This window comes from Grampus griseus, assembly GCF_964374135.1.
Source record: "Grampus griseus genome assembly, chromosome: 6".
Lineage (NCBI taxonomy): Eukaryota > Metazoa > Chordata > Mammalia > Artiodactyla > Delphinidae > Grampus > Grampus griseus.
In genome coordinates this window covers 44,911,951-44,938,167 of record NC_139000.1, presented here as the reverse complement: position 1 = coordinate 44,938,167, position 26,217 = coordinate 44,911,951, and the positions used below count along the sequence as shown (strand labels likewise).

The 26,217-nt window shown below is 39.0% G+C and overlaps 1 protein-coding gene across 1 annotated transcript in view; it reads left to right on the top strand.

Moving 5' to 3' along the window:
* The window catches only part of RORB (RAR related orphan receptor B), a gene marked incomplete at both ends in the record, with an annotated part of 62,032 nt that overhangs the window by 16,177 nt on the left and 19,638 nt on the right, over positions 1-26,217 (top strand). The window contains 3 exons of the mRNA XM_082657056.1: positions 525-666; positions 8,938-9,339; positions 25,789-25,910. Of these exons, the coding sequence (XP_082513182.1) occupies positions 525-666; positions 8,938-9,339; positions 25,789-25,910 (666 nt within the window). The remainder of the gene's footprint in view (positions 1-524; positions 667-8,937; positions 9,340-25,788; positions 25,911-26,217) is intronic.

Genomic DNA, 26,217 nt, shown 5'->3' with positions numbered 1-26,217 from the left:
TCTAAGGTACATCACTGCTTAGAAAAACAACCTTCCAGATACATTCTGGCCAAATACAAAAATTTCCAAATGGATAAAAATGCATCTTCGAAACTAGGAAGATAGTGGCGCATATGGAACCCACACTACTCAGTACCCAGAGTTTCTCACTCCCACAGCACTTGACACACTCCTGTGTTACTGTCCCCATGAAGTTTTGTCATACGTGACACTCTCCTCTGCCACTCCCTTCCCACTGCTCTCTGGGGGCAGGAACTCTATTCTATTTTACTTTGCATAGAACATCACAGATGTCTTTAGTACACATTGATTGAATGAATGAATGAATGATACCTTCATATCTCTGCAGAGAGTCCAAATTTTCCCCAGTAGAAACATCTGTAAGCAGTCCAAGGAGAGGTAGCCAAAGAATTTTAAAAAGTGAACTCAGTTAACGACATTCACTGTAGAAAATGTAGCTATCATCTCTGTTAATGGTCGCTTCTTATAAATTTATCTCCCTCCCATTCTCTTTCTCCCTCTAGGGATTCTTTAGAAGGAGCCAGCAGAACAATGCCTCTTACTCCTGCCCGAGGCAGAGAAACTGTTTAATTGACAGAACCAACAGAAACCGTTGCCAACACTGCCGACTGCAGAAGTGTCTTGCCCTAGGAATGTCGAGAGATGGTAAGGCATCGCCTTCCTACTTCTGACTTAAAGGCTTTCAAAATAGAGAGCTAGTGGGAAGCAGCCGCATAGCATGGGGAGATGAGCTCAGTGCTTTGTGACCACCTAGAGGGGTGGGATAGGGAGGGTGGGAGGGAGATGCAAGAGGGAGGAGATATGAGGATATATGTATACGTATAGCTGATTCACTTTGTTATAAAGCAGAAACTAACACAACATTGTAAAGCAATTATACTCCAGTAAAGATGTAAAAGAAAAAAGAAGGCTTTCAAATGTATGCTTTTCTTTTTTTCATTCAAAATTATTTAATTGCAAGGCTGGATAACTGAAAAAGAATTTTCCATTAAAAACAATTGCAGAGCCAGGAAGTATAAATAATATGCTGGTTACCACGTATATGTCACTCTAGGGCAGTGACATGATTAAACAGAAATGGCTTGAATCTTATGCATGCATCAGATGGATGCTTTGCTGGAGTCTGTTTAAGCTGCTGGAAGAATTCTAGACAAAGGGATAAGAAGAAAAGAAAACCACATGCTGGCAGTGTATTAAGAGGAAAAGTAAGAGCAAATAAATATATAGTATTGCCTATAACATAGGAAGAAAGGAAAGACTTTTCTGTAGCTCATGGAGCAACCTGTGCTAACTAGGTTAGATGAAAGCCACATAGTCCTAGATCTAAAGGTGACCACTTGTCCAAGTTTGCCTGTGAATGAGGGACTTCCTGGGATGTGAGATTTTCTGAGCTAAAACTGGAAAGTCCCAGGCAGACCTGGACCCCTTGGTCACTGGGTAAGTCTGACTGGTGCACAGGTTGCTTGGTATGTGGAGATGCTAAGGAACAGACCTTGCTTCTGGAGGAAGCCCAGAAGCTTAATTAATGGATGTGGACTATTCAGAGGCATGATGAAGATCAGAAAGGCTGTAGCAGAGCTCCACGTCTTAGAAGGGTTCTGTAGATGGTGTCCCTTTCAGAATAGACTCAAGTGTGTAGTCCACCTCACGCCCAATCCAAATGGGTGACTTGGCACCCCAACTGAACTTCTTAGATTAATGAAAGAGGACAAATAAACTCACACAAAGAATTTCATCTAGCTTTGTGTCCATTTTTAAGTTTTCATCCAAACGGATTCTTTCCCCACTGATGTTGGCCATAGCACTCCTGTACTGGGTTATGAGCAGCCCTGTGTCCTGGGGCCGTTTCTGTCTTGTTCCCACTGTCCCCTCAGGGTCTGGTTAAAAGCAGGCACCTAAGTGTTTGTTGAATGAATCATGGAATTCTCTTTTACCTAGAGCCTGAGACACAGACAAAGCCCCTGATAGTCATTCTCTTTACGTGAATCACTGTGGATTCTGTGTCTCTGGTCACACTCCCTGGAATGAAGTTCAAGGCAGTGTGGATCAAAAAAGAAAAAAAAAAAAAAAAAAAGAAATACTTCTAGATTTTAAAGAAATATAGATAATTGGCATGCACTATCTCTTGGTATAAAGGGATTTTATGAGTTATTGAATTAAATGCGGGCCTTTTAGTCATTTGGATAAATTTAGCTCTGCATAGATGGTCTCTAAACATATACACTGTTTACTTCTTAGCTTGCATTCTCCAGATAGTTGCATCTTGAATTTCTGTTTACCATTTCTCTAATTTCCAACCCACATAAACTTGTCTTGCACAAAAGTATACCAATGAGATATATTTAACCCCCAAAATAAAAAGAATCTGACGTTGAGCCTTCCAGTTTATAGGTAGCTTCTAAAGCTACAAGATGTAGGTTTCCAAAACTTTTCTATTAGCTGATTTTGTTTGTTTGTTTTTCTAGATTTGCGAATCACATACATTTACTCGTAGGGTGAATTTGTAGCCCTGTGTACTTGCACATAACTAAAGTGAAGAAAGTGGAGGGTGGAGATTAAATGGTTTTCAGAATTTCTTTAGTGAAATTCTGTGGGAATTCGAGTTGATAATTTTGTACTTCATTTCTGTAATATGGAGGCAGCATAATAATTGACAGTATCTGAAAAGTTTCATTAATAATTCTACAGAGAGACTAAGCCATTGAGTATTTGCCTTTGTTGCTTCTTCCTACAATAAAAGGAAGTATCTATTTGGAAAGAGAGATCACGTGGGTCTGTGCTGGTGAACAGAATCATGAGCAAGGGATGGGCATATGGTCCAAGGCAGATTCAGTGACGTCAGCCCACAAAATCTAAGAGGTTGTCTGAATCTCGTGACATAAAAGAAATATATTGTCGGGGCGGGGGTGGGGATGTGGGGATCGTTTATGGATAGAGCCGCCGTCTATTCTCAAGGGGGAAGAAATTTACTACAGCATAAACTTCTGTGCAAGAAAAAGCAAGATAGTATCTAAGGATGCTGAGGATTAAGGATAATGATCCATCTTAATTTTAGGTCCAGAGACAATCTTGAGGCTTCCAGGGACATCTTTCAAAATGCCTCCTTAGCATGGCTTGTGTCAGATTAATGGCGAGGAGAAATGCTCAGGAGTGATAGTAGTGGCTGGGAATGAGGAGAAGAGGCTTCAGCAGAAGAAAAACATGATTCTGTCTATGGGAAAACAAATTCTTCTTTACTCTTTATATAGAGGAAGTTTGTTATAAGCCTTGAATATATAGGGTACTTTAAACTAAATAAGTCACACTAATACCTGGGAAGCTAAACAGGTTTTATCTCCTATTGATAAGTAATGCCTAGTATGTGGTATCAAAGGATTATGAAGCCCTGAGGTTATGGTTAATTAGCTATGTCTAGTAAGGGCTCAAGAATAAGAAGTAGTATGTGTCCTGCCACTAATTTATTATACCTACCTTCTACTGATGAAGCAGATATTTTCAAAGTGCTTTAGCAGTAGTACCAGTAGCCAAGGTAAGATGCCCTCACAGCTAACTTCTATATACACACCACCCAGCTTCCCTCAGACATAAAGTAGCATCTTCATTTTAATATTTGCATTTGTTTTCTGTCAGTTATGCCTGGCTCCAAGAATATTTACTTCACCATATCTGGTCACTAAAACAATATGACTGCTAGTAGATGGCTTGATATAACTGTTGACTCTGCTGGACTTTCATTCTCTCCTGAATTTCAGCTTCTATAGTGGCGTATTAGTCATGGGAGATATATGAGTAGACAACAAACTCAGCAGTAACAAATTTGTTCGAATTTAGCATTGGCAAAGAATCAAAAGTCAAATCCACTTGGAATACATACACATGTGTTTATGTGTATAAAAAGGTGAAGGTATTGCATGTATACGTGTGTGTGAAGTGACGGCATACATATGTGCACTGAATCTTCTCCACTATTGTATTTATTTCTTTTTTTAACTGGACCCTTCACAAATGTTAGTTGCCGGAATCTTCAGTGTCAGGTGTATTAGCACTACCAAAAAAAAAAAAAAACAGAAAATATTTTGGCATCAATAGGAAGATATTGCACCTCAAAGAAAAAGCATTATACTCACCTTGCAATAATGAAGTATGTGTCCTCCTAAGTGACATGCCTCTATGAAAAAATGGAAGCTGCCCTACACGGGCAGGTGTCACAGATTTAGCTTCTTGTTATCCAGAATGGCATGGTCCAGTGTGGTATCCACGTGTTGCTATTTAAATTTAAGTTTAGATTTATTACAATTAAATAAAATTTAAAATTTAGTTCTTCAGTCACACTAGCTATATTTGAAGTGCTCAAAGCCACATGTGCCTTGTGGCTACCATATTGGAAAGTGCAGGGAACATTCCATAATCACAGGAAGTTCTGTTGGAGAAGTGAAGGGGAAGAGAGAGAATGTTTTAAAATTATGAATAGGGTTGGGTAGACTGAATCCGATTTTTTTCTACAAATCTTAAAGCACTATAAAAAGGCATAGCCTTGAAATTTTAAAGTTAAATTAAGACTAGTTTCCTTGATAAGTAGTGAGATATAAACATAAAGCATTTTACAGCCAAAGATAGTAAGATAAAATAATTTCCAAAAGGACTATGGAAAGTCATAGATGATAGTTCTACAACGGGGTTCCTCTTGATACCAAAAACATGTGTCTAGTTGTCATGTGGTAGGAAGCAGAAATCTTTGAAGAAGCATCATCTTTGCTGTGTAGTTACTCCAAAAACTTCCATTCCATTTAGAATCCCACAATTCATATAGATATGAAACGATTTCCAATACTTTTGCGTAAAATGGTTCTTTGCTAGTGTGGGATCAAAATGAGGGTTAAGAGCATATCATGAGCAAATACTATCATCACTGAATATTTATAAAGCACTTGCAATGTATACAAATTGTGCTAGTTTCTTTGAGAGCTAGCAGTTTAACAAGAGGCTGTCTCCGTACTCAAGTGAATCTCATTAACAGAATAATTCAAGTTTGAGAGGGTCAAACACGTAAACTATGTGCCATTCTGATTAATTGGTAGTGGTAAGAAGAATGCAAATACTTGAAAATATAATAGTAATATAGCCTTTGTTAAAATAGGCCCATGAAGTCATTTGTAGAGACGTGGATGGACCTAGAGACTGTCATACAGAATGAAGTTAAGTCAGAAAGAGAAAAACGAATATCACATATTAACGCATATATGTGGAATCTAGAAAAATGGTACAGATGAACCGGTTTGCAAGGTAGAAATAGAGACACAGATGTAGAGAACAAACGTGTGGACACCAAGGGGGGAAAGCGGGGGTGGGGGCTGGGATGAACCGGGAGATTGGGATTGACATGTATACACCAACATGTGTAAAATAGATAAGTAATAAGAACCTGCTGTATAATAAACAAATTAAATTAAATGAAATTGAAAACATAGGCCCATGAATACAATAAATGTATTTACAAATAGTGACAAGAAATTATTTTTATATCAGGAAAGTTCAGTAGCTTTATTTTGCCAAGTACTATAATTTTTTTCCCAAATATGTCACCACTTTTATTACAGGAAGGGGCATAAAACTGAAACACTGGCTCATCAGTGTTTCTGAAATGAATGGAAAATTGATTCTAAAATAGTATTATAGCCATTGTCAGCAAAGTCCTTGATTTAGGATGAAGCCTGATAATTCCAAAATGTTGTGGAGCTTTAAGTTTTTTCTTTGAAAATATTTAAATTGCTCAGTGACTTGATAAGTCAATTTTTTTTGGAAGAGCCCTAACTATTCACCATTGAGTGGGTTTTCGGGTGTTTACAGGGCAAAGAGCTTGGCAGCATACTTATTTGACACTGTTAGCTTTGATTGTGAGGTCTTATGGTTAACAGCAGAATTCTGAACCTAAAATTGTTCAGTATAGGGTCTTGACTGGGCTCGTTTCCGTATCTGCTGTCAGCTACAGGTCAGTTCTACAGCTCTCCTGTTTGTAGTTGGCCTTGCCTGAGATGGTTCTGCTCTGTTTCACATATCTTATCCTTCAGCAAACTAGTGTAGGCATGTCCTTTTCATGGTGGGGCACTCAATCACACAAGCACTTTTTAAGCCTCTGTTTGTGCCACATATGTCAATATCCCATTGCTGCAGAGCAGATCACATGACCCTGAGTCAAGGGGATGGAGCAGGATGCCGGCACAGAATGAAAGGGCACTGCAAGTTTACATGGGGTAGAGCAGGCAAATAGGCAAGAAGCATCAGGGTTACTAACGCAGTCAACCTGCTACAATGTGTATTTCACCTAAAGTGTATAGAAATCTAAAGCAAGGTTTAGGTTTGGAAAAAGGTTTAAAAAGAGCCACTACATTTTTGTCTCCATGTCAGAAGAGTTCCTCGTTCTTAATTTTTTCTCCCTATAAATTTTAAATGAATAAATGCAAAACTATTCTACTAAAGTAAGGCAGAAAGTAGGTCTACTCCAGCCAAAACAAAAATCTTAACCTACAGCAGTAGACATAAATTTTGAATTCACCTCTCTATCTCTGTCACAAAGAGCTGTTCCGAATCTACAGGAATGCAAAGGGGGTGAGCGAATGGAGAAGCATGTGACATTTCTTGGGGGGAAAAAGTTTTTTCTGAATCAAAACTTACCATGATTTAGTTTTTTCGTATACTAAAAGGGTTTTTTTTCCCCCTAGAGAATGATATAGAGTAAATTATTTGGAATGATAAAGATAGAAAGCTTTCTCTAAAAGCAACTACAGAATTCTGTCCATGGACAAGCTGAAAATACCACTGCAGTTAGGAAGCAAATATATTTGTCTCTGAGAAACAGAATTTAATGCCCTGTCTCTACAAAGTTAAACACAATGATTCAAAACCCTATAAATTCCATACATATGTGTTAGCATAGGTATTTGTTTTTCTCTTTCTGACTTACTTCACTCTGTATGACAGACTCTAGGTCCATCCACCTCACTACAAATAACTCAATTTCATTTCTTTTTATAGCTGAGTTATATTCCATTCTATATATGTGCCACATCTTCTTTATCCATAGCCACATAGCACAGGGAGATCAGCTCGGTGCTTTGTGTCCACCTAGAGGGGTGGGATAGGGAGGGTGGGAGGGAGGGAGATGCAAGAGGGAAGAGATATGGGGATATATGTATATGTATAGCTGCTTCGCTTTATTATAAAGCAGAAACTGACACACCATTGTAAAGCAATTATACTCCAATAAAGATGTTAAAAAAATAGAAAAAAAAGAAATGAACAAAATCATTTTAAAAAATACCTATAAAAATGACAGCTGAGGTGGCATGGGGAGTTTGGTCTGGATTAACCTGATTACTTGTCTTTATTCAGAAAAATTAGTGGATAATCGCCACTTGGTTTTCCTACTTAGGCAGTGTCAGAAAACCAGAACACGGGTTTTTCAAGATTAAGGAGATAGGAAGAGTTTGGGCTGCTCTAAATCCATCCCTCACATCCACAATCCAGCAGGCAGAAAGGAGAATGGCGAGCCTCAGGACACACACCTGTATGCAGCGCTTCCATTTACTCCCTGTTATCCAGAACTTCATCACAGAGACACATCTGGCAGTGAGGGAGGTTGGGAAATGTGGTCTCCATTCTGAACAGCCTATGCTCAGATAAACTTTGGTAGCTCTATAACCACTGGAAAGAGAAAATAAATATTGGAGGAATATCGGGGGGTAAAATGGCAGCTGTTTCACAACAAGAATCTCTTCTGTGGGCCCTTGGTGCTGGAGAGTTCTTAAGCACTTCACCATTTAGTCATTCTCAGAAGTTATTCTCATCAACTCTACTGACTGAATCCAGAAATTGGACCTATTTCTACTCTCCATTCTCTTCTTCCCACATTCTCTGAGCTCCCACCACCAGCCGGTGACGGGAACAGTGTCACAAAAGAAAAGAAAGCAGAATCTCAAAAGGGAACCTGTAAGTTTACCATAGTCCCTACCATTAACATGAGCCGAACGGGCATCATGCTTGATGATTCAGATAAGGTGGCCCCTCGACTCCGGACGTTCACAGCCTTAAACGGGAGTTGACAGCATGTGAGGAAAAATGTCTCGATCCACAACAGTTCAGGAGGTTAAGCTCTATAAGAAACAATGAATTCAGATCAAAGCATCTTTGTACTACTCTATGACCACTGACAGAGCCTCTTTCTCCTTCTTCCTCAGGATGGTTAAGGATTTTTCCAGAAGAGGGGGGCAGTATAAAACTTGGGGACGGTAGAATAAGAAAGGAAGGGTTACTGTTGTCTCACTTGCTGGGTATCGTATTCACGAAATTGCTATTTTCCAAAGATTGTTTTCATTTGATCCCCAAATCCAATCGAAGGTAAATGATGAGGTTTCCTTGAAATTGTGTTTCTCACCCTGCTTCACATCCTTGGTCTTACCCAACGTGCTATTTAGAAAATAGTGAAATAATAGGGTCCTATCTGACAATCTAGAAACCGTAATGCTCAGGAGGGAAGCTAATAATGAGTGTTGGTCTACATTTGAATAGGTACTATGTGGTAGTTTTGGGTTTTTGTGAATTCTTTTTTTTTCCCTGCAAGTAAGAAAGAATGAGGAAATATGCCTTCTAACTTTGTGTCAATGAGAAATACATCTATAAGTTTGTACCTTTCTTCCTAGCTTAGATTTAGTTCTCACTATGCACATAAACCAGTACAGACACCCGTGAGTATAACCTTTTATCAAATGTGGAGTGCAAGCGAATGGACTCTTGGGCTGTGGTACTGGGACTTGGTGCATTTTATGTTGAGGGGACAGCCATCCATGAGCCCTTGGACTTAAGGTGGTTAATGCGAATGAGAACCTCAAGTGCTGTTTTCTGCTTTTGTCTCCCACCCAGCTGTGAAGTTTGGGAGGATGTCCAAGAAGCAGAGGGACAGCCTGTATGCTGAGGTGCAGAAGCACCAGCAGCGGCTGCAGGAGCAGCGGCAGCAGCAGAGTGGGGAGGCGGAAGCCCTCGCCAGGGTGTACAGCAGCAGCATCAGCAATGGCCTCAGCAACCTGAGCAACGAGGCCAGTGGCACTTACGCCAACGGACACGTCATGGACCTGCCCAAGTCCGAGGGTTATTACAACGTGGATTCCGGCCAGCCGTCCCCTGATCAGTCAGGACTTGACGTGACTGGAATCAAACAGATAAAGCAAGAACCTATCTATGACCTCACATCCGTACCCAACTTGTTTACCTATAGTTCTTTCAACAACGGGCAGTTAGCACCAGGGATAACCATGACTGAAATCGGTAAGTGGAAATCTCCTTCCGGCTCATTTTTGGAAATTCTACTTTGAAATTGCCTTGGTCCTGTTTAGTAAGATCATTTTCTTAGGTCTAAGTTGAATTACTTGCATTTATGGCTTCTAGTGAGGAAACTAATGGATTTTAAAATATAGTCTAATAACTGTCACTGTTCCCATGGCCCATACAAGTTTATTTCAAGCAAAGGAAGAAGGAAAAAAATCATGAATAGAAAGATGCGATCTGTAAGGAACAGATGCTATCTGTTGAATTTGGGTTCATCACTGAAGGAAAAATGTTATTGGTATAAACAAGAAAATTTCAGCAAGTGTTCAAAGTGATGCTATTAAAAGTGAAATAGCTAAGGGATATAGAAGCAGTATGTAGTAACTGAATGAACAGGGCTCCAACTCTCCATCTAAGATAACTGGGGACAAACCTCAGTTTCCTTCTGTGTAAAGGCAGAGGGGTAGACCAGAAGACCTCTAAGCCTCTTGTAAATCTGAATTCAAGAATTCTACGTGGGAATAGAGTCTGAATTACTGGCAGTAAAATAAGTGTAGTCTGGAATATTACAGAAGGGCAACAAATAAGCCCCTCTGAGCAGGGCAAGTCCCAGGCACGGTTGCATCGGTTGCAGACCCTCCTGCTTCTGCAACATCCTTCTTTAAGGAGTGGTCTTCAAGAGTGCACTCTGTCTTCTGACCTGTCGCCGCTTTGTTTTACCCTGTTAAGCTTAGGAGTCTGTTAACCGTCTAATCAGTTGATTTTATTAACTAATTGCCATAAAAATATGGATGTAGGTTTAACACATTACCCTCCTGGGTAACAGAGCTGTATGTTAACAGTAGCCCGGAGGAGCTAGCAGGCAGTGGCTACAGCAGGCTTCACGCAGTACTTAGTGCACAGGGAAAGCAGTGTGGAGCTCGGGAGTCTTTGAGACTGCCATCTTGCCCTGAGAGGTGGCAGAAAAGAGTGGTTACGCACCAGGCTACCTGAATTCAAATCCTGGATCCGTCGCCTGTTATTTGAGCTGAAGCAAGTCTCTCAATCCTGGTTTGCTCACCCTGTTTTTCGGTGTTCTTTTTTTCTCAAAAAACGTTAGCTCACAGATCACACCGTTGTTGTAAGAATTAAATGAGTCAATACTTGTAAAACAGAGCCATGTTTGGCACTCCGCAAGTGCTCAGTAACTCTGAGCTGTTCTCACTTGCCCACCACGTGTTCAATCACCTTCTCTGTCTAAACTGTGAGTAGGAGCCTAAAGCCTACGAGTGTTTTAAATAAAGTTGATGTGAACACATAACGAAGGACACGCCATATGTATCTTGGCTACTTCTACCATCTGGTTGAGGAAGAAGTGACGTGACACAGTTATAAAACCCGAAACGCTATTTTTCTCTCTTAGCAATTCAGCCTGTGGCAGGGAGTAAAGAAGTGGTTGACATAACACCTGTGACGACATCCACAACTGAGAGACATAGAAAACTACACATCAGCTCTAATAACAAAAATATTCATTATGTTGCTCTCCTTAACCTGTGACTGTGTCACAGGCACTTCACACACATTTAATTTTCACAAGCATCTTATATGATAAGTAAGACTATTACTCCCATTTTACAGATGTGGAAACAGAGGCTCAGAGATGTCTCATGACCTGCCCAGGGTCCTTTGGTTACTAAATGATAGAGGCAACTTCCATTCCAGGCTGTCTGATTCTGCAGTCCTTGTGCTTATCCATTATCCTGCTACTTGCTATGGGCTTAATATTCACAGACTGCATTGTCAATCAATAGGGGACAATCTGTTTAAGTGGAGTCACTAGGTCTTTCCAAAGGGACATGTTAAAAGGAAAAGGAAATAGGCACCATTTTTTGCTTTTATCCTACTTAGTATCTAAGTTCCTGAGTTTGCTATTGATTGGGAACACATGTTTAAAACATACTGAAACAAAAACAATTGTTGGATGATCTGATCCATACCCAAAAAGGAAAGACTTCTAAGAATGCAGAAATCACAATTTCTTTGTGATTTAGAATCAGTAGGAGGTATTACAGAAAAAAAAACTACAGCCAGAAACATGAAGTTCAAGTAACCCTACCCAGGTCATTCTCCTCCTGGCCTTGAGTCTATTCCTCTATGAACTAGAGAAACTCCAAATTCATCCAGATTTTCTACACAGACATTGACCCCAAAATGAACTAGCATTTATTTTTCTTACTTATTTCAAGATACTATTAGTCTTTAGAGATCTCTAGATCTGCCTTAAATTTTGGAGATTTCTTCCATCAGACTTTTAGGGATGCAATTAGGTTGTTCTCCTAGTGCTCTCAAATTTAGCAGGCTCCTAAGCCTAAGTATTGCCTTGGTTCCCATTTCGTTAAAACGGCAATGCCATCTAGTGGACACAAACTCCTTCGAGTGTCGAACGGAGCCACAACAGTGTGATGCACTATGCTTTCCTGCACGATCCAAAAAACTGCCACTCATTTCACTAAAGCACTGAATGCATAACAGTCTAATTGGGCAGGAGGGCATCAGTGGTGTAGTACAGCAGTTAAGAACTTTGGTTCTGGAGTCGGACTGCCTGAGTTCAAAACCTCATTGTTCCTTTTCCCTCAGGCAGTTTACCCAACCTGAGTCTCAGTTGTAAACCTGAGATAATAATAATCCCTACCTGTGTGTGTGGATTAAATGAGTTAATATTTGAAAATTCTTAGAACAGCTTCTGTCATGCAGAAGCCTCATCGTTATTATTATCAATATAATTGATATTATAATGGTATTAATCTCATTATTACTTAATAACATTCTTGGTCATTACCTAATTACCTGTTATTGAGCCCCTCATGGTGCCTAGCAATATTCAACTCTTATAACAACCCTATTATGCCTGTTATGTAAGTATTCGTATAACCATTTTAGAGATGAAAACATTGAGGCTCAGAAGTTACAAAACTTGTTAAAAGCAAAGTAAGCATGTGAACCCAGGTCAAAGTAACATCAAAACTATATTAGTTAAAATAGTTAAAAACTATTTTAACTATGTTTCTTCCCGCCCCTCCCAAGTTAATGGCATTCCCACAACAAGACTTGCTTGGTGTTTGCTGCCTACCTGACGTCCTACTGGGCGCTACAAAGGAGCTTACAGAGGGTGCACGCTGACATTTTGACTTGAGTTGATTAACAAGGATCTATACTAATCTGGCTGGTGACAATTTGTCATAGAAAGAAGCCTGTGCTGACAAATATAGAAAATGTGGGGAATTCCTTGGCAGTCAGTGGTTAGCACTTGGTGCTTTCTCTGCCAGAGCCCAGGTTCAATCCCTGGTCAGGGAACTAAGATCCCGCAAGCCACACTGTGTGACCAAAAAATAAAATAAAACCTTTTAAAAAAGAAAATGTGATTTTAGCCACATTCTGACTGTGTGAATTGAGGCTATATCACACGAGAGAATTTTTTAACATCACTCTTGGCTGCTAGAAGTACTGATCTGCTTCCTCTCGTTTCTGAGAGAACAATGAAATTGTACAACCAGATCATGATTCTGATTGGACCATTGTAAAAGCAGATTAAAAAAACCAAAAAAACAAAAAAACACAGTTTTTGGATTAGCCCATACAGAATACAGTCTTACAGTTTTGAAATTTTAATAAAAATGCATGTTTAAGAACCGTAAAACAATACTAGCAACAGCATGCAGATCCCCAAAAGTCAATTAGTTGAGTGTTATGAGTCAGGAATATTCCTCCTGAAAAACCATTGTCTTTCTAAAAGTGCACCAAAGGAACTACAGACTTCTAGGTTCAGGAACCCTAATAATAATACCTTATGGATAGACGGAAACAGAAAATGCCTTCATGCACATTAGCCAATTTAAGCCTCCTACCAGTGCCTTCAGGTGGGAAGTGAAGAAATCATCCCATTGCGCAGATGAAGAAATTAAGGGTCAGAAAGAGTGAGTGATTTTCCCAGGCACAGAGTTAGTTATGTGGTAAAGCTTAAGTTCTTATGTAGCTCATTCTACTACTCTACACTTCCAGGCATTCTTTCAAAAACATATTCTTTTTTTTTTTTTTAACATGTTTATTGGAGTATAATTGCTTTACAATGGTGTGTTAGTTTCTGCTTTGTAACAAAGTGAATCAGCTATACATATACATATATCCCCATATCTCCTCCCTCTTGCGTCTCCCTCCCACCATCCGTATCCCACCCCTCTAGGTGGTAACAAAGCACCGAGCTGATCTCCCTGTGCTATGCGGCTGCTTCCCACTAGCCGGCTATTTTACGTTTGGTAGTGTGTGCCAGGCACTCAAGGCAAGGAGAACACGTTTTCTGTCCTCACCGTCTAGGAGGCAGGCATGAAAATAAATAACTGCAGTTCAACGCCATGTATTCTAAATCCCGAGCATGACGATACCACAAACTCTCCTGCAGGTGAAGAAGATGGGGGGTATTGCTTACTCTGTGCCACAGCTCTTTTCAGGAATGTTTTACTCCCGTAGTCTTGGGACTTGAAAAGAAAATGTGGGTAAGCAAGGAGGAAAGCATGAAACATTTCCAGAATAATATGCTTGGGTTTCTCAAAATTCCATAGGACAAAACACCATAAAATAAGAGAAGGGCAAAAGTAAGCTGCAAATTAATATTTAGGCATCAGGTTTAACTGGGTTTAGCAGGAATTTTACTTCAAGCTGGCATGGTGGAGGTGTTATATCTTTGCAAATAAAATTTTGCAGTGGTTGGTGGCAGGGAAAGGAAGCTGGCTATAGGAAGACTGGCAAACAAGCAGAGAGAGAAAATGGAAGGTCGTGTTTTTGCTCCCCCACTATAGCCCTCAGATGGGTTGGAGGATTCTGCAGGACTAATACTCTTAATGAAAGCTTATTTAAGCTCAAAGATGATTGACAGTGTATCCATGAGGTACCAGACAACAAGACAATTCAAACAGCCAAACAACATGCTTTTAAAAACAGGGAAAAAATCCATCAAATTAGTTTCAGTGCTAAGGGGATAGATTGCCTTTTACAAACATTATCTGAGTTTGCTGTTCAGTAATTTTCTCTCCAGATAAAGACAATGAAATCAATGAATTCATTGACCCCTCCTGTGTAATCTTCAATGTAGATTTACTTTCATATTCCTTTTGTGGTCTATTTATGGAGCCTGGAATTTTAAACATCAAAAATAGAAATAAACCTCTTTTTTTTTTTAGCAAATTCATCTATTACAGAAGCTGAGTATTAATAGAGGAGATTACAAAAAGGGATTGGCCTAAAGGTGATCTAATCCCTGTAATGTACTATTTTTTTCATCAAGGCTACATGGACACATAGAAGGTATTTCTAGTGATGTTTTATTGGGGGAAATTCTGTAAAAGTTCATGGTGTTTCAGTTGTTATTTTTTAAGAACCCCAAGCAGGTGCTATGGTCATAAGACAGCAGCTTCAATGATATAGGCTTTTACAGGTAAATATTTTACAACTGCCTAAACCTATTAAGCATATTCAACTACTCATTCAGAAATGGTACAGAGAATAGAATTTAACTCCAGCTATGTATTTCCTATGTCCTCTGGTGGCACCTTTATCAAATACAGGTAGGCATTCAATTTAGGAGCAAGTACCTAGTAAGTCATTAAAATGAACGAAAGTAGACTGAACTAATGAGAAAAAGCATTCAAGCAGTAAGGGACATGAAAATCCAGTGTCTTAGTTCTTTCTTTCTTGCCTTGAGGGAAGACATCTTGTGAACTTCCATTGTCATCTGACACCCCTGTCACCTTCACCCAAACACAGGTCCTATGCAGGCAGTTTAGGGAAGGGACATTGAAATTGGGACTCCTGATGGCTAGTTCACATACTAGCCATGTGAACTTGTTCAAAATTAGTTCAGCTTTCTGGAGCTCTGTCTCTTCATCTGAAAAATAAGGCAGATGGGCTCAGTGACTTTGAAGGATTATGGTTCTCCCAACTCCTGGTGGGAGCTTTGGCCATGTGCACAAATATTCCCTTTGTTCCAGCCACTTCCCAAGGAGAAGGGTAGGGTAGTGGAGAGGAGGGGAGGGGACTTACAGGCAACTAGGCAATCCTGACCGATGCTGAAACAGCTGTCTCAAGGAGTAGGACCACACTCGGGAATTTCCATGGGGTGGAATGACCCTGTCAACTATAAAGTTAATAACCACAGTCACATCAGAAGTGTGCACCAGCCTCTTCTCTTCATCCACACTCCTAAAAAAAAAAAAATGAACATCAAGGACAGCCAGGAGCTGATCAATGAGAGGCTGGTGGCCAATCTCAAACCATCCCTAGTTCATGTACAAAGTAAAGAGTGAGCTGCTGTATGGATACTTCAGGGCAAATCGACCTGTCCTCTCTGGCCCACTTCAACCTGACCACCTCCCCAAACCCCTCTTGAAAGAAAAAGGGGGACAGAACAATAAAGATATGGTCTTGACTGAGCCCCAGGCCTACCCACATCACCTTGGTCACTTGAGAGGGATTTACCTGACTCCTCTGAAATTTTCATACTACCTTGTTCTCTGCTTTCCATAGACTACATCCCAAGAGGCTGCTTATTTCCAGAATCCTGTCTTCTATCTCAAAAAAAAAAAAAAGATCTTTACCATGGTCACAACTATAGTATTAACTAGTCCACGGCCATGAATTATTCTGGAGCATCCTGGGACAGAGGACACTATAGTTCTTCCCTAGAGTCATTCAAATCTGTATCTTTCTAGATATCCTTTAACAACCTGAAAAAGATGTCTTAACTCACCTAGTAATATGTTGTAGTCACTCTACTGTCGTGCTCAGTGCAATGATTCTCCACAACTGGAATAAATGGCATAATGTATACAAAAGTACTTTGTGACCAGCAAGGCTCTAAACATATATAAACATGATTTACACTATAAGTAATACACACATATATGCTCAGCTGAAGTACTTATAAACCTGCATATCTATTTATAGTACCTGTATGCAGATTAACCACTATATGCTTGTACCTCTGTCAGTACAGCTTTCCTTATGTGCTAGCATTCACTGGATTAGGTAAATCTTTTAAATCACCTTTTCTATTTTGAGTTGAAATTATGCAAAACTGATCTTCCTCAGTAGACTTCCCCTGGAGATACTAGTTTGGGATTAATTTTTGACTCAGAATTCAGAACTTCCTAAGAAGATTCTAAAATCCACCAACCAAAAAAAAAAAAAAAAAGCTGTTGGAAAACCAATTCCAATTTATGCACTCAGTTTCAAAAGCCATAGTAGATATGAAATATTCTGCAGTAAGGAAGAGGGAAGGAGATTTCATGAGGTTCTACCTATGACTTATTGAAGGAAGGAATGTTTATGCTTATAAGACAATCTCTGAAACAGCCCCCACTGTTGACTAGTATTTCCCGCATTGCAAGCTTGACACTTAACTCTTAGAAAGAGCTCTGAATCACTTTTCCCCTGCCTGGGGTGAATAGGTACTGCTTTAGCCACATTTTCAAGCACCTATTTTGGGAAGAGCTGGGTGAGGTTAAAATGCCACATAGGCTATGGGACACAGAAATGTCAATTGATGGCCAGGTTGATGGAACTTGATACACTTTGGTTTTCATTACCATGGTATACAACCAACTTAACAGGCTCTCTCTGCCAACCAGTACAGGATTTATTTCTGTGATATTTACAAATGTGGGGAAACCTGTTGGAAATGTTTCTAGCTGGCAAAACTTTTTGTTTATTTTATTTTAGGATGTAAGCTATAGATAAGGATATATGACGATATATCCTTACTACTGAGAAGAAATTTATTATTTAAATCTGAGCCCTATTTATGCAGACTATTGTGGAACTGCTGTTTGGTTTTCAGACAGGTTTGCTCCAGGAACATTTGGTGCTAGACTATTTAGAAAACACTTATTTTAAAGCATTAGTCAATTAAATGTATTATTTAAGCAATCATTACTTTAAAAAAATTAGATTAAATGTTTGAAAATGTAAAAATTGCCTCCAAAGATTTCTCCTGAATTAGTTCTTCCTAAAGGTCAGAATTATATTGGCTACATTTCCAAAGGGGGGTAAGGTTGGGGAGGGATTGCTTCTGTTTAAATTAACGGTCAATCCATATGTCAACAAAATCCAAATAGTAAAGGTCAGTCCTAATGATGGCCGTGAGCAATTTCCGTAATTAGGTTTTCATCATCTGTGACCCGCTAAGTGTCCTTTGGGTAATGTGTGGAGGTGTACTTTTTATTTTTATTTTATTTTATTTATTTATTTATTTTTTTTTTTTGCGGTACGCGGGCCTCTCACTGTTGTGGCCTCTCCCGTTGCGGAGCACAGGCTCCGGACGCGCAGGCTCAGCGGCCATGGCTCACGGGCCCAGCCGCTCCGCGGCATGTCGGATCTTCCCCGACCGGGGCACGAACCCGTGTACCCTGCATCGGCAGGCGGACTCTCAACCACTGCGCCACCAGGGAAGCCCAAGGAGGTGTCCTTTTTAAAAGAGAGTAGGGAAATATTTTCATGGGCTCTAGATTATCTTGTTTTTGTTTGTTCTAAGACACTTCAAGTACTTTTTAGACTGTGAGCTGTACTCCCACCTTCTGTAACTCTGCAAGACTTCTCCCTCGTGAGTCAAAAGAAAGAGAAATTCCTATTTAGCCCCTTATAAGGACTCAAGTCGCCATGCTTTTACACAGTCCTTAGAAAATATCACTGCTGCCAAATCTTTCTATGGATAGAAAATCAAACCCAAAGAAACTAAGACTTTAAAATGTTAAGTGACTTCCCAAAGGGCGTGAAATAAAAGGCTCAATGGATTCATATTGGCTTCCTCCATCCTACAAGCTGCTTTCCTTAAAACTCACCAATTCTAGGGCGTTGAAGTACGTTGATCTTTTCTGATTGTTCTGTGAAGGAGGTCTTTTACTATGAAAGTTAGCTTCAAAAGGTAATGTTTTTATACTATATTCTTAATTTTCTTAGCTAGTTTGAAGAAAGGCAACTGTAATTTCCCCAAAACTAGACATGCACTATTGCAATGAAACAAAATACTTGTGATCCAAGACAGCTTTCCATTATTAAATTATTAAGAAGGCACCCTCGTAGATAGTTAATTTGTTTTGCTGTGTATGATGTTTTTTCCTTTGGATATACTCTGCTTAAATACAAATGCCCTATGGTTTCTTTCAGTTTTTCTTTCTGCTTTAGTTTCAGTTTTCTTACTTCCTATTACAGTACTCTCACCTGAACTTCCTGAAATTTGATAAAATTTTAACCATTTTATTTATTAATCTGTTCATTCAGTCCTTTCCCAGATATTATTACTTGTAGTATTAATCTGTTTTTTTTCACTGTTTTTCTCTGTGTTCATATTTTATTGAGTTGTGTTTTATCACATTTTCATCATTTTTATAGTTAGTAACAATCTTATATTTTGTTAATATATTTTTCTGAAGCACTTTAACAACATTTTGGTTCAGATCTACATGAAGTAAAACTCAGTTATGCCATTCTCTGATGTAATAATTGGCAATAGAATTTGTTTGAAAAGGAGAGATCAGAAGCTTTCCTAATTCACTGGTAAAAGAGTAATGAGTGGTTGGACATTGAAACTGAGCCAACAAATAAGTTATGGGTTATTTATGCCCCTAAATTCTTCTTTAAAAAATTTGAAGAACTTAAATGCTGAAAATATTACCTCCCTATTGAGGCTATGGATAACTAATAGATGGCTATTTTAAGCTTAAATATTGACGTTTTTATGCTGGTAGCACAATTCTATTTATGCCCCCAAAATCATCATCTCTAAATAGAGATTAGAAAAATCAGAAAGGTCTCGAAAGTAACATTGTCCTCTCTGACAGTCATCTATTACACACTAACCAGCAGACTTGTTCTATTTAAGGACCAAAAACGTATAAAACTGATAGTGTGTTGTCAAAAAGACAAAACGCACACTTGGTTAAATGTTTCACCTTTAAACCAATTGTTCTAATATATTAGAGTTACTGCCTCAGAGTGTGGATTCTGAGGAATCTTGATATTCTGAAAACCTAATGCAGGCACTTAAAACTTGCCTTGAGCAAGTCCATAGAGATATCCTGCCATTAATTCAAAGCGAATCCCCTAAGAATTTCCCTGTCACACTAGTAGTATAAACTAAACAGAGAATTGAGCAGTTCTCTAGATCCTTAAGGCAAGTGATAAATTAAAAATTCATTAATCATTTTGATTGAGGCTGAGATATAGTATTATAAGAAGAATACTTCCAAGTTTAAAAAAAAAAATCCCTTATGGAGGAAAATGAATAGGGGGTATAGTTCACCAAGAAGAAACCGTCCTTTCTCATGAAGAAAAAAAAAAAAAGGAGGGGGAGGAGAAAGAATTAGGGACTTCAGATGCAGCCCCCTCTAGTGCTATATATAGCTTTGAGTCTCAGCTTTCTCGCCTTGATACAGTTGGGCCACGGGTGCTCTTGGTAATAACACTGAAAGCAGCAGTTTTTAAAGATATACTCAACTTTCCCCGCTCCCAGGATGTGGGATTCTAATGAAACCACCCGTGCAATCCGTGTCTGAGACACTGTAGCCTTTGGAGAGCGCCATTTGCTGAAATGTCTAGTGAGAGCTAAAATAAGCCCCTTTGGTGGAAAAAACCCGCTGAGTGGTTGAAATCAGAGCTGCAGAAGGTCACTTGCTATTTTAGTAGCTGCAAGCTGGTCCACATTTTATAACATTACAGTTATAAACAAGAAATTGTCACCTTGTCAGTTTACTTACTTTTCACCAAAATAAGCAGATGTAGCCTTTTTTCTACATAGTACTAGGCAATTTAGATGACTTCTTTCCAGACTTTGCTTTTCTATATGAATTAATACTTAACAAAATTTATTTTTCATTTATTTCTTTAATATTACTTCAAAATATTATTTTTACACAATTAATTTACACAAAATAGTATTAATATTTACACATATCATGCACATCTCAACCACCTGTGAATACCTTAAGGAGGGACTTCCTTCCTACTTCTTTGATTTATTCCACAGATCACAGTGATGATTGATGAATCACAGTGTGGGGAGGGAGCCAGAGTTGCAGAGAGAGACAGGAGACCCAACTAATTTCTGGAATTATCTAGATACAGTCCATTTGGAAATGAAGGAAGGAGGTTAGTTCCAGCCCCAGGGTTCTACAATTTTTGCACACACTATTGAGAATTACCATCAATTTTATTCTAGTTTTCCCTTCAAAAATTTAATTTCTCTCTTCTTATTGCCTGTCATAAGTGGATTTAAGACTACCCCTAAAGCTTCTAGGGAAGTGTAACAATTTTAGCAATATTTTTCAATATTTTTCATCAAAAATGATAAAGTATATTTGCCTGTATCAATTATTTTTTAAACCTCTTTATTGAGATATAATCGACATACAAAAATCTGTCTGTATTTAATGTCTACAACTTAATGGGTTTGGCGATAAGTATACACTCATGAAACCATCACCACAACCTATGCCAAAAACATATCTCTATATCAATTATTTTAAAATTTCTAGGATTATTCTTTCATTTGAATCACATGTTGTCATTTCTATCTCATAAAGTTACTTAATACATGAAGTTACAAATTCTATTAATTAGTTATAAGTCTTGGGCTCCAATAAGCCTTCCTTCAAGAATAGTATAAGGGTCAAAGTCTAAAAATAAAACAGCAATTTTTGGGGGAAAAAAAGAGATGCAAGACAAAGTGAGAGCAGGATATTTTTCATGAAATTAACAAATAGAAAATGAGGATCATGGACTTACTCTTAACCTATAATTACACACCCAGTTTTCCCTTGCCAGCATCAGTGTTTACATTTCCCCTCATCATGACTGAAAAGGAATGACTGGACTGAGCATATAAAATTGTTCTTCTCATTCCTTGTTGTTGTTTTATTAACTATCAAACAGCCCACATACTCTTAGTGAAATGGACAAAGCTCTGTCTCACTGATACATACAGACAGAATCTTAACTACTGAGAAGATAATAGCTGCATTTTCAGGTCCACTTAAGAAATCTCTAGCCTCATCCCTGGTCTCAGGAAAAGGAGAGTGTAGAGTCCATGGGCATCACCTCTGAAGGTGGTAGAATCTCCCATCATTCAGTCATTATTCAGTCATATTTCTGTTGCACCCATTATCCCAGCACAGTGCGTGCTGACTCCTTCTTCAACATGTGCTTTCTGCAGCCCAAGCTGGTTAAAGGATCCGAAACTGGGCTCTGAGAAGCAACAGCAATCCAAATCAGGGAAACGGATGAAGGGTGTGCGATTGCCCAGAAAGATTCCAGATCCCCTGCTCTTTTACCTCAGTCTTTTTGTCTGGACTTTCTCATGTGGTTGGTCCCTAGAGATGACAGCGTTTACTATTACCTTTTCTATTTTTCCAGGCAAGGACTCTTGAAAGTTCCTTTGGCTCCCAGCAGGAACTCTGCATACTGTATTCATTGTCTCTCCCTTTTGTCCCTTCTTTTTAAATCCTTCTCCCCTTTTCACAACTGCAGACTCTCAGTCCAAGCAGACCATCTCCTCTGATGTTCATGCATCTTTCTAATCGACAGAATGAGCCTTCAGGCCTCGCTCCCAAGGGACCAAGTCTAGCTTTACCGTGTGGTTTATTGACACCCCCCCTCCCCAGCCTGAGCCTTGAGAGGGTCAAGCCGGTTTTTGCACGTGGCTCACCTTTGCACTGCAGACCCGTGAAAGGAAGTGGAGAAGGATCGCTCCTGCTACTGCTGCGGCTGTGTCTTAGCTTTCATTGATATATGTCTTATGTCAAAAAGAGATTTACCTTTTACTTCTCACCACAAGGGTATGGGAAATAATTGCCCATGTTTAATGTTAAAGCCATCATGAGTGCTTAGGCTTTAAGATCATCAAACAAAGGGTCAGTCTTAGCTTTCTAAAATCCTTTGTCAACTAAAGCAGAAAACGAGGGGATGAATGGATGGATGGATATTTTCAACATTATCTTTACTAACTCAACATTGGCTGAGTACCTACTATATTTAATTCTCACACACACACACACACACACACACATACACACACACACACACACACACACACACACACACACACACACACACACACACACACACACACACACACACACACACACACACACACACACACCTACCTGCTGGTCCTATGCATCCTCCTTCAGAATTGTCCTGAATCTGGCCCCTCCACTCTGACTCTGTCATTCTCACCTGTTCTAGAAGCTCCTCATATCTTGTCTGTATTTTTCACAACAGCCTGATTAATCTCACTTACTCCTTAATGCCATCTCATCTGCTTTGCCATGGCCAGCATCACCCTTTTAAAACAAAAAACTGACCATGTCACTCTCCTGCTTCGCGGCTTCCACTAGCTCTTAATCGCCTACAAGGTAAAATCCAAACTCCATGGCCATGCTTATGCAGCTGTTCCATCTCCAGTCACAGTGTCTATCTCTAGTCTCTTTGTCCCCATCTCTTCAATGCACTCTGTATTGCAAACACTACAGACTTTTTGCTGGGAAAGACAGAGCTGATTTCAACGCCATTTGTTAGCTCTGTAAAAATGGGTCTAAAGTCACTCACTCTTTCTGAACCTCACTTTTTTCCTCAAAGGGAAATTGTTTGTAAAAGGTAAGGATTGTAAAGATGTACCATTTAATGTCAGCAGTTATCTAGCTCAGAGCTAGTTTTCTCTCTGTGCCTTTCCATCATCCCCTCTACCTGATGTCCGTCTTTCTCTTCATGTGACAAATTCCTGCTCAGACCTAGGTCAACAGGTATCTTCTCTGTGGATAGTTTTCTGCCTCCCTCTTACTGAGTTAGTTACTTTCTTCTTTGGGCTTCCACAATAACTCAGGGCATTTGTTACGTCATGATATGACATGATATTATTATAAGATCCTGTTAAAAAAAGAAAATGTCCTTTTTTAAACTCTGTACCTTAACTTGGTATATAATAGCTTCTCAAAAAGTATTTGTGAACATGTGAATGAATATATGAAGGCACTGTGCTGGGTTCTGCAGTCCATCTCTTGAAGAACTCACAATCTTGAAGGGTATAGAAACATCCATTCAAATAAGCACAGTGGGAGTCTTACTGGAATAAAGGTTCAGCTGGGGGGTGGAATTAAAGTGTAATGGCAGCTGGCCCTTCTACGTGGGACACTGGGAAGCAGGGAAACCTTCTCGAGGAATGGCCATCTGAGCTGAGTCCTAAAGCATCCATGTGGATTTAACTTTCAATTTTGCTTAATCTGCCCACATGTTTATTATGCCCACTCCTCATACCCCAAAGAACCCTAAACTTTGGTGGCAGAAGGCCAGGGAATTCTTAAACCTTGGCCAGCAATTCTCAGGAGATATTGTAAAGGAACAGGTAAAAAGTTTTTCATAGTGCAATTTTGAGTGCAATTATAATTTTGTTTATAAACCCTGAAGCCTGTAAATTACTGACAAATCGGTATATCTTTGAAAATGAAAACATACTACACCAAGAAGATAAAGGTTTGAAAACTATAGAGCCATAAAAATCTTATGTTTTCATTATATACCTACTGAGGAATAGATATGTTCTTTTAAGAGTCTAAGTAATTAGACTGCCCAAATGAAATTGAAAAATGATGAAGCATGACATACCAATCTATTTTAATATGATGTATAGAATATTTCCTGCCCTTTTTTACAACATAGGAGGACGTTCAATAAATTTTTGAATATAGGATTTTTTAAAGAAAGGATTTTTATAACATGATAAGCAATGAAAGTCTAGAAATGCTCAATGCGGAATCCAATAGAGCATAGCCATAATCATAAGTTAGCATTTTGTAGCATCTTCTACATCCATCAGTTTAATAGTTCTGATTGAACAACTTTAATAAATATCGAAATATCTTCCTTCAGTAGCACTGATTCCAAAATTAAATAGCTCCGTTTCATCTCCACTGGGTGGTCAGATTCCTTCCCTGATGAAAAACTATGTAGAATGTCCTAATAATGACAGTCGTGGCTACCATTTATTCAGTGTTTATAATGTGCCAGGCAATGGATATACGAGATTTTTTTATTTTGAAGGTGCATTAGAAGCTTAAGCTTACATTTTTTATTCTCTACGTTACTAAAACTCAATTTATTTCACTCCATATATACCAGAAGCTTAGCAAGGTACAAAAAGAAAACGGGACCTGAGTACTGCTTTGAGAGTTACCCTGGAGAAATGAAATATTGCTATTTAGAAAGAACAGAAATTGCATTTAAACTGGCACCACCTGAAACACAAGAAAAACTCCATTTCTATATGAGCCAAGAACAGTTACCAGGCAGAAAATTTGGTCATCTTCATTCTACTCATATCCCACTTACAGAATTCCTAAGTACAGAATTCCAAGATGTCACCTTCACATGTTCAAATAGCAGAGGGGGGATTATGAGGGGACCTTCTGCCAGCTCTATCCCACTTCGGGGCACTCCCTGCAGGTTGTTAAGGAGAGCTCTTATGTCTGGTTCTATTACTCAACTTCCATACCTCGAAACCCAAAATAATCGATATTTAAGATACAATACTAAATACAACGCATTTGGAATAAATGGCCCCCCCAAATTGATTGTGTTTATTTCTACTTTTTTAATGAGTAAAACCATTTCCTCTTTTTTAACTTTTTCAGGGAAAAATTTTATCTTATGAAAAATTTGAAAGAAGAATATAAGGGCCCTCATGACCCAGCTTCAAAATTATCACCTCATGAGTCCATATCATTTCATCTCCCTCTCACATTATTTATGGAAGATATCTACGTGGTTCCAAAGTAACATCTACAAAAACAATACCATCAGAGAAGTCTGGCTTCTATCCCTGTGCCCCCATTCTCTTCTCTTTCCTCTATAGAAAACTATTTTTTTAGATTATTGTTTAATCCTCCCTTTTTAAAATACAAGCAAAACATTTATATTTCAATTCCTCCTTTCTGAGATAAACACTGGGGATCTAGTGATTTTCCAAATATTTTAAAGTTTTTGGAGTTTACACTGACTGTTACACTGTGACAAGTGTTACAAGACTGTGAGTGGACTTTCAGGCCCAAAATCAAGAAACATGGTACATGGTAATTTGTATTTATTTTTAAAATAAATATCTATTTGAACATTTTAAAACTTTAAGACCCCAGTTTTGTGACCAAAAAGTGGAGGAAAAGGCAGTTAATTTTGATAAAAAGACTGAAAATTGAAAAAAAGCAGTAAAGAGTTTGTCTGGAGATTTTTAAATAGATAGTAATGTTAAAGACATGCTCATACAATTGGAGTAGCTCCAAAAGGCATTCCTACAGGAAACACATTAACAGCAGGTTTCTTTCCGCAGAGTGGGATTTTATTCACAAACCCTCAAACTGATATTCTTTCTCATAGATCGAATTGCGCAGAACATCATTAAGTCCCATCTGGAGACATGTCAGTACACCATGGAGGAGCTACACCAGCTGGCATGGCAGATCCACACATATGAAGAAATTAAAGCATATCAAAGCAAGGTACTCTGGGAAACTACAGGAAAGTTTTTCTGTGATTTCTCTGTTTCTGACTTTTTCAACCTCTGCACTGTTGACATTTCAGACTGGACAGTTCTTTGCTGTAAGGATTGTCCTGCACATGGTAGGATGTTCAGCATCATCCTTGGTCTCTACCCACTAGGTGCCAGTAGCATCCCCTCACCCATAGTTGTGACAACCCAAATGTCTCCAGATGTTGCCAAATGTTCCCTGGGGGGCAAAACGACCCCGATTGAAAACCACTGCCCTATTTGAGTGACTGGGGAGACTGTGCCCACATCAGGTGATT